This window comes from Triticum urartu, chromosome 6, assembly GCF_003073215.2.
Source record: "Triticum urartu cultivar G1812 chromosome 6, Tu2.1, whole genome shotgun sequence".
Lineage (NCBI taxonomy): Eukaryota > Viridiplantae > Streptophyta > Magnoliopsida > Poales > Poaceae > Triticum > Triticum urartu.
The window spans coordinates 479,390,364-479,398,949 of NC_053027.1; the positions used below are offsets into that span (position 1 = coordinate 479,390,364).

General features: G+C 44.1%; 1 protein-coding gene across 1 annotated transcript; it reads right to left on the reverse strand.

Moving 5' to 3' along the window:
• Window positions 1-482: 482 nt before the first annotated feature.
• LOC125514383 lies at window positions 483-7,495 on the reverse strand. Its single transcript, XM_048679697.1, has 8 exons — window positions 7,126-7,495; window positions 4,829-4,895; window positions 4,584-4,652; window positions 4,432-4,493; window positions 4,101-4,190; window positions 3,906-4,027; window positions 2,341-2,398; window positions 483-963 (listed from the first exon to the last, which is right to left on the reverse strand). The coding sequence occupies exons 3-8, from the start codon at window positions 4,648-4,650 to the stop codon at window positions 763-765; spliced, it is 600 nt and encodes a 199-aa protein (XP_048535654.1). The 5' UTR covers window positions 4,651-4,652; window positions 4,829-4,895; window positions 7,126-7,495; the 3' UTR covers window positions 483-762.
• Between the last annotated feature and the right edge of the window lie 1,091 nt (window positions 7,496-8,586).

The following is an 8,586-nucleotide window of genomic DNA, read 5'->3' on the forward strand; positions in this document are numbered from 1 at the left end:
AAATAACAGCTTCGTACTCCCTCCATTCCAAATTATTCGTCGCAGGTATGAATGTATCTAGATTACTTGTTATAGGTATAAATGTATCTAGGTGTATTTTAATTCTAGATACATCCATTCCTACGACGAGTAATTTGGAACAAAGGGAGTAGATGGCAGCGGTCTCCTCCGCGAGACCCCGCCGATCCTGTAAAACTTCCAGATGCAATCGCAAGGAGACCTCACGAACAAAACAGGAACCCTAGATGCAGCATCACCATCCCGCCCACCACAAACGCTCAAGACCAGGAAGTGGCTCAACGACCACCCCTTGATAACTCAAGAACCACCAGCATCTAGGGAGAGTAAAGCAACATAGTAGAACATCTGCTTTCATTAAATTATTATTATTATCATTAGAAAGATATAAACGCAACAGTTCACCTTTGCCGTTTTACTCTCAATCTGCTAAGACTACGATAGTTACCAACCAAACCAGCCAGTAATAATATACCAATTCCCCATATGTAATAATGCGGTAGGAACCAAAGGACTAGCAAACAATTCCCGTACATTCCATCGACCATTACACATCGGAAATTGAAACTTGAAACAAGCGACTAGAAAACTGCCTGTAAACTTCAGTTAAGATTCTGTTCACAGCTCGCAGAGAATACAAATACGAGAGGCAACACATGGCCAGGTAGAATTCCAGGGGTGAGGCTTCTCCCTTCCGAGGAACACCAGTGATAAGGGCTCTAATGTTCTATATGGGTGCCATGCTCATCGGTTACCACCACCGCTGCGGACACCATATCCCCCTCTGCCTCGCCGCTGCTGCTGACCACGCCGCTGCTGGTTAAACTGATGGCCATTGGTAGGAGCTTTTGGTTGCTGCGGTGGCATGACCCTCATCCGTTGCTGCTTCATCTGTGCAAAGAGCGCATCCATTGTCCTTGGAGGCTCATTCTGCATCTCCTTACCCTAGTAACAGAAAGAAAACATTATTAGCAATGCTACAAAAAGGTATTAGGTGGACAACAAATGCAATACAAATATGAAATGTTTAGGCAGGGTTTCATGTCTCATGCAACTCAAGAAAAACCAGTGTGTTTCATGTTTGTCATCGAGGTGCAGAAAAACATTGCAATAGGAAAAACACATGAATAAGATATCATATACTATGGTTTCCTACACGATCTCGAAAATAGGAATTTTGAAGTAGTGTGTTTCGATGGTTCACAGGAAATAAATACAGGAATTGTGAAGGCATGAGGAGAGTCCATAGAGATAGAGAAAGTGTATTGGACTTCTGAGAGGAAAAGAAAATTGAGGTTTAGCACATATTAGATTTCCTATGGAATTGTAGGCATGGGATGCATCCCACTGGAATTTGACAAGCCAGAATCCTACATCCAAAACTCAAAGGGCTGGAACCAACATTTGTGCAAAATACAATACAAAAGGGCGCTTAAAATGCTAGATGTCACTCTGCAAAGAAGATGCTATTTTTCGATAGTGGAAATGCGTGCAAAACAAACACGCATCAAGATATGTTACTAGGAGTTGAGTATGAAGTCGTTTTTTAAGCAACTTTCCATGCATGCACAAGAATACCTTCCAACTCCTAACCGTCATAAATGGAAAATATTATCATATGCCAACCTAGTTTTAACTACTCCAATCAGAGAAAGATATGTGTAAATGTGTATTGATGTCTTCCAAGTAAAAAACCAAATCTCATAACTAGCTCCACTACCTACCATAAAAGGCATATAAACATCTATATTCTTCCCCTTAGATAGCCATCCCCGCAGTACTCTTTAGAATAGCACACTAGTGCGATCTCTTCTGTAACCACAGACCCATCAGTGATCGCTTTTAGCAGGCATATATATGACCACGGCATACACAGGGCGACAAACAACTTTGTGGGTTTCATATCTGGCAAGTACCTTCAACTAAACATGTGGAGTATTAAATACATCTACTACCAATCAATACTGGTAATACTGGATAACTGATCCAGATCAGCATGGCCTATTCTGAAACAAGCAACAGTATCCTTTTTTGGAAGTAACATTTTCTATTAGCACGATGTTTTTGAAGCAGCATAAAACAAGTGAAAAGGTTGGCACCAACAATCAGAATGCTAATTAGATAAAAAAAATAGCTACTAGCTGTGCTACAATGGTGCTCCCATTCCTACAAGGTAGAGAACTTAAGCAAGTGGACAAATAGATCAACAAGGTTTACACATTAAATAACAACAAAATTAGAAGGCTTGTCCTCAAATATTATAAAGAACAATGATCATAGCTTATATTGCTAAGTCTACTTCCATTTCAAATCAGTTTGTACCTTGCTGTTCTGAAGAGCCTCGCTTACGGGCCTCCTCTGTGCTGAGGTAGACGGGCCACTGCATACAGAGCAAAACATTAGTGGCCCACATGAGGAGTTACCTACCAAGAATCGTGCGCAACAGAGAACCAACAGGTAGTTTTAATGGTCTGTGCTTCATGGTGGTAAAGCACAATCACCATACTCTTCAAAATAAGAATTCTCTATGTTCTAAATCAGGTGCACATACCATGTTTTTGAACAAAACAAAGCAATAAATGATAACTATAACTGATTTCTGATCAAAGACTGCATATATAGATTCCACTTGATCCATAAGGCCTCACATCCTATACTGTTACATCCACCAAATGAATGCAGACAATCCAACAACTTTCCCAGTTGACACAATTTTACTGCTTGGTCAGACCGTTAAGCTCATGATAGCAAGTTAGACTGCTGAGACAATCAAGCCAAAGGAATGCTAGGAATCAGGGAAAGTGATCACATGAGTTGGTCCCAAAAGGCAGCCTCCATACAGCACAGCGTACTGGGATGATTCTTGACAAGAAAAAATCATGAGATACCATGATATACTATTACCCAGTTGAACTGCGGACACATGGCTAGCTTCTTTGCTGAGAACCAGTGAACAATTGAAAACATAGAGCACTTGCTGATCGAAATCCAAGATAGGCACTGGCAATAATGCACGACACTATGATACAAACCAATCAGGCATATGAGAACAGCAGCAAAAATAAATTACTGAGACACAGCATACGACAATTTTGTTGGTGTGAACACACTAACCTACATTCACACTGTTTTCATGAACAAACAAAAGCTTATCGTCTGCACAATTTAGCTAGTGGTCAAAACCACTTTATCTCTGGTCATACAAAGGATCTGTGGTGTCCAGTGGGCAGTGGTATCAGATGCTAGAAAGTATCATATCCAGCTCCTACCAAGCCAGCAAATGAGAACAAGGTTGACCGCCCAAATAAATAGTGTTGACCACCCAAAATAGCACCAGTCCAACTGCTAATACATCATAAATAGCCTTGTTGTATGTAAGGCAACACCAGATGTACATCCAAGGTGTTCCAGCAGCTTCACAAATTTGACCATCAGTCCATTACAGCCAGAATAAAAGTTTTTGATCACACAGCCATAATGAAAGTAACCCATAGCTTTGTGAGTTTAAGGCCCTTAGATAACCATGCAATCCAATATGATCTGCTCAGTTTACTGCAACTCTTATTCATCGTGTATTTCTCACACTTCAACCAAAAAGTAGGCCTTGTGCCACAATACTACGAAGTTGGTTGATGTTTATACTTCCATGTGAACCAATGGAATACAGATAGCAGCAAAATTAATATGGGTTCAACAGAAACACCAGCACCATAACTTCAGCCAATAGACCCAAAGGTGCAAGTCAAATTATTTAACGGGTCCTTGAATGCCACCTTATCGTAAGCAATAAAAGAACCATTGTTTACCTGTTCATAATTTGTTTGTTCAGATAAAGTGACTAGAGTAACTACACAAAGACAGATAACATTGTAGTGATTTGTTGATACCTTGGTTTGTTCCATCTGTCAGCCCTACCGCGCACAGGCATAGTAGCAGCCTTGTTTGCAGCCTGCTTTGTGATTTGGAACTGATTTGCATCAAGATTTGACCTCCTTTGTGCCAGAACACCCTAATAAACCAAAGCAACATTAGAAAACCAAACATAAGGCAATCTATAAACAGTAACTTTGAGTAGCACATACTTGTCGTATAGATGATCTAGACTCATGAAATCGCTGAACCTTTGCCTTCCCTTGATTACTGTTACCATTCTGAAAAGGACGCTTTTTTACCTGTGATTACAGAAAATATGGTAATTATCAGAACTTGGCAGTACATTATAACAATGTAAAGGAAGAGGGGCACAACAACAACAACAACAAAGCCTTTAGTCCCAAACAAGTTGGGGTAGGCTAGAGGTGAAACCCATAAGATCTCACAACCAACTCATGGTTCTAGCACATGGATAGCAAGCTTCCACGCACCCCTATCCATGGCGAAGAGGGGCGCACTCAAATGAATTATAAGGCCTACCTGCTGTCTAGGGGCTTTCTTGCCTGCAGGACCTTTTTTCTTTGACATCTTAATAATATCCTCTGTATAAACACACAAGAAAAAACATGAGCTAAGTTAATCTCCAAGATATGAATCAGTGTCACAGAACAAACAACAAATGAATAGCATACCCAGAGTCATGTCCATCTTTTTCTCAGTAAAAGCAATAGCTTCAGCAGTGAGTGGCACTGAATCCATATCTGAAAGCAATTAGGGAAAGAATCACTAAAATGCACCGATACGGACAGGTGTATCAGTATCGGGCCGATAAAGATACGTAATTTGCCATTTTGGAAAAGCGCCAATACAGGGATACGTTTTACTAATTTTTTTTATTCAAAAAAAATGTGTACAGAAGCTAGGAACAGCAGATTACCTTGTTTGCTGCTCTCCTGAGGATGCTGAAGCAGCTCCAAGCCTCTCCAATTGACTATGTTGATGCCCTGTTCAAAAGGGATATGATTAGACTCTTAGTAAGTGTAGAATTAATATGGAACAAAATCAAATCATTAGGGAGTGATTGGTTCAGCTGAAAATTTTGGAAAAGCTGCTGTGAACTTTGGGAAAGCAGCTGTGAGAAAGCTGACAGTTGCTTGGTTGGAACAACAGTGAAACTGTGGACTGAGTTTGAATAGTCCGTAATGCCCCCTAATGACCCTGAAGGAAAATTTCATTTTTGTAATGTGAGTTCTAAATTATAGCACTACACATGTTCTTTCAAAGTTGAAGAGGTTTCTGAATTTATGTAATTTTGTTCAAATTCACCAGCATATGCAATTCAATTTTTACACAATAATATTCATAGAAATTCTGCACATTGTTTCATTTCAATCAAATCCGTAGAGATATTTTCACCCCCAAAAAATCAAACTTGTGACTTGTTGGACAGAGATTTAAAACCAAAGCATATTCATTCTTCCAAGACGAATACAAAGAACTGATGGCACAAGTATACAACAGAAAGCGTTGATCAATACCAACCTTTGAGCCAATGTTAAAAAAAAAGCTGAAAGCGGAAAGCGTAAGCGAAGCGAAAGGCCACAGCTTAGAGCAGTTGGGCGCTTGAACGTTTTTTGTGTTTTTTTTTGCTTTCGAAATTGGACAGAATATGGCTGCTTTTGAATAATATTCACAGGAAAATAGGAAACATAGCACATAAATAATTGAAATAGCATGTGAAATGCAGTGCACGCCATTGTAAATACACAACAGGTTCACACAGCAAGCAAAATAGCAGGTAAAAGCCTCAAATGGAGTTCATTTTCAAACAAACATAGCCTAATAATAAGATAAATGGCATGTTGCCATCAATTGCCCAAGCAAGCAGAAGCATATTTCACCTGTTTAGAAGCATAAACAATAAAAGAGAACTTGAGGAAACAGACATTGCCCCTTAGTTTTGGATTTAACGACAGGTACTGCATGTTGTGTTCGCATAAATGGGTACATGGGGTAATTATGTGTTGCAGGAAATTTCAATGGTGTGAACCTATCAAAGAATAGTATCAAATGTTGCCATCCACTATCGCAACACCCTCTCCTTTCCCCTCCCTTCTAACCCCAGCCGAAAACCCAATTTCAGCCTAGCCCTTATTACCCCCATTTTCCCCTCCCACCTAGTCGACTTCAGCTCCAGCCTGATAGATTCCCCAGTGCTTTCGCTCGCCAAACCACGTGCAGCGCACACTAAACCAGTGCCTAGCGCTAAATCGCCGCCGAAATCCCGCTAAATGTCGCCTAGTGTTAAACCATCGCCTAGGGCAGAAGCGAGGCGGTAAGCCATCACTCAGCGCCTAAGCACGACTAAGTGTCGCTTAAAAACGATTTCCCAAACATTGCTTTGAACTTATGGCACAAATACATAACAAAAAACTAAACGATTGACAACTGCAAACATAGCTCACTGCATCCATCAAGTGTGCATGTCAGGTAACATCATCTCAAGGTTCATGAACCACGCAAAACCAACCCCTACATTGTAAAATTATCCCATCTAGGACTGCATGGTGCCATCCACATCTGCTTCCCCTTACACTTCACCGAACATGTACAACCAGTACAAGAAAAGCCAGACCAAATGGACACAATCAATTATCCATCATCAAATACAAGCACCCACTACATGGACACAATCTGAAACCTATAGCAATTATTCATCACCAATTTTGAATAAAACATTCTACTTTATCAAAAGAAGTTAAAAAAAAGTATGCAGTCTAGCAAAATGAAACTAATGCATACTATGGTCTAGGTAAAGTCCAAAGAAAAAGCATGGCATTCTGCCGATTTTTGCAAGAGCCAAACAAAACAAAAATCTCCTCTACTCCCCGTGTGTCGACAGAGTAAACATAAACAAAAATAATTCATCTCCTCTACTCGCACTAAACGCGGATCACTCTTCCAAACAGAGGGATTGCACCAGTACATGTACATGTTCAGTTTGGCGCATCTACAAAACAACTGAACCAGCCATCCCTCTTTAAATAAATAAACAATATAAACGATGTGCGATCTACAATCCAACTGAACCAGCCATCCATCAACAGCAATTCATACAAATACGTATACAAAGGAAAAGGAAATAAGAGCATGGCAGGGTATTCTAGAAAAAATAAGAGCATGGCAGGGGAGGGATGGAAGGAGTAGGAGGGAGGAGTAAGGAGAGGTGGTTACCTAGTGACGCGGCGCAGCCCCGGACGGCCGGCGCTACACGAATACCCGCCGGGGCGGATGGAGGTTCGCACGAGGGAGGGCGGAGCAGGAGGAACGGCCTGCACGAGGCCTGAAGGGGGGCGGGGGGGGGGGGGGGGGGGGGGGGGGGGGGGGGGGGGGGGGGGGGGGGGGGGGGGGGGGGGGGGGGGGGGGGGGGGGGGGGGGGGGGGGGGGGGGCAGGGCGGCAGGGCGGCGGAGACTCCGGTCGGATGGCGTGTCAGGCTTCGGCGGCGACGCGCAACTACAACGCGGCAGCCGATTGAAGCCCGGAGCACGAGATTAGGTCAGGAGACGAGAGGGGGAGGAGGAGATATGGGATGCGTCCGGATCCCCGAGAATTTGCCAAACGGTGAATTTTGCAAAATTTTAAGAGGAACTACAACCGGACACCTCAAATCACCCTTGTGCGTTCAGACGGACTGTCCAGTCATTGTTGGTCATGAAATTGCCACTTAAGGGCATCCCCGGACCCGCAAATCTCCCGCGTGCGTCTAGATCACGCTGTCCGGACCGTGAAAATCATCCAACGCGGTCCTGCATCGGTCCATGGAACTGTTGAGGCGCGATTTTTCCCGCAAACCGGAGACAAACGTGGGGGCTTTGCATTAATCCGAACACGCGAAACGTCGCTCTCCGTCCCCCCGGCCCACCCAAAAGGAAGGCGGAGCCCACGCTTTGGTAGCATCCCGCACTGTTTTCGCGCCAAAATCCCCCACTCTCTTCTTCCATTCCCCGCCGCTCTGCACCCAATTCTCGCTCTTTTCTCCCACCCTATCCTTCCTTCTGCCGCCAACGCATGGAACCGTCGGAGAACTATCAAAGATGGAGCAGACGGAGGTGCCGGAGGATCCCAACATCACGCTCGCCCAGAAGATCAGCTGGAAGACGTGGCAAAATCGTTGCGTCAAAGTGAAGGCCGCAAAGGAGGAGAAACTCAAGAAACGGTTGGCCGCCGATGGGCCTGGTGGTGGCGATGGGTGTGGAGGTCGTGGCGGACGAGGCGGTCGGCGCCGCTATGACGAACGCCGCCAGATGGGTGCACCGACAGTATAGACAACGTTTTGGCCAAAGCCTTACAAGCCTCCGTACTACTACGTCGCCAAGCAGCTCGGAATCCCCGCCTGTGTGGTGCCTTACATCGTCGACGTTAATGCGGCGCCGCTCTTCTCCGAGTATTCTTCACCGCAACTCGTCCGAGCGCTGGCGGCTGCCGGGGAGCAGATGGGTGCCCGCAAGTTGTTTGTTGCAATGCCCAGAGTGGGGGTCGGCATACGACGCGGACAGGGAAATGCTCGACATCATCTGCGAGGGAGGCGAGGAAGGAGGAGTGGGCTATGAGGATGGGTAGGTGGAAGACTCGGATCCCACCCAGTCCGGCAACTACCAGCAGCATCAATCCTACACCTAGACCGGCGATGGCAC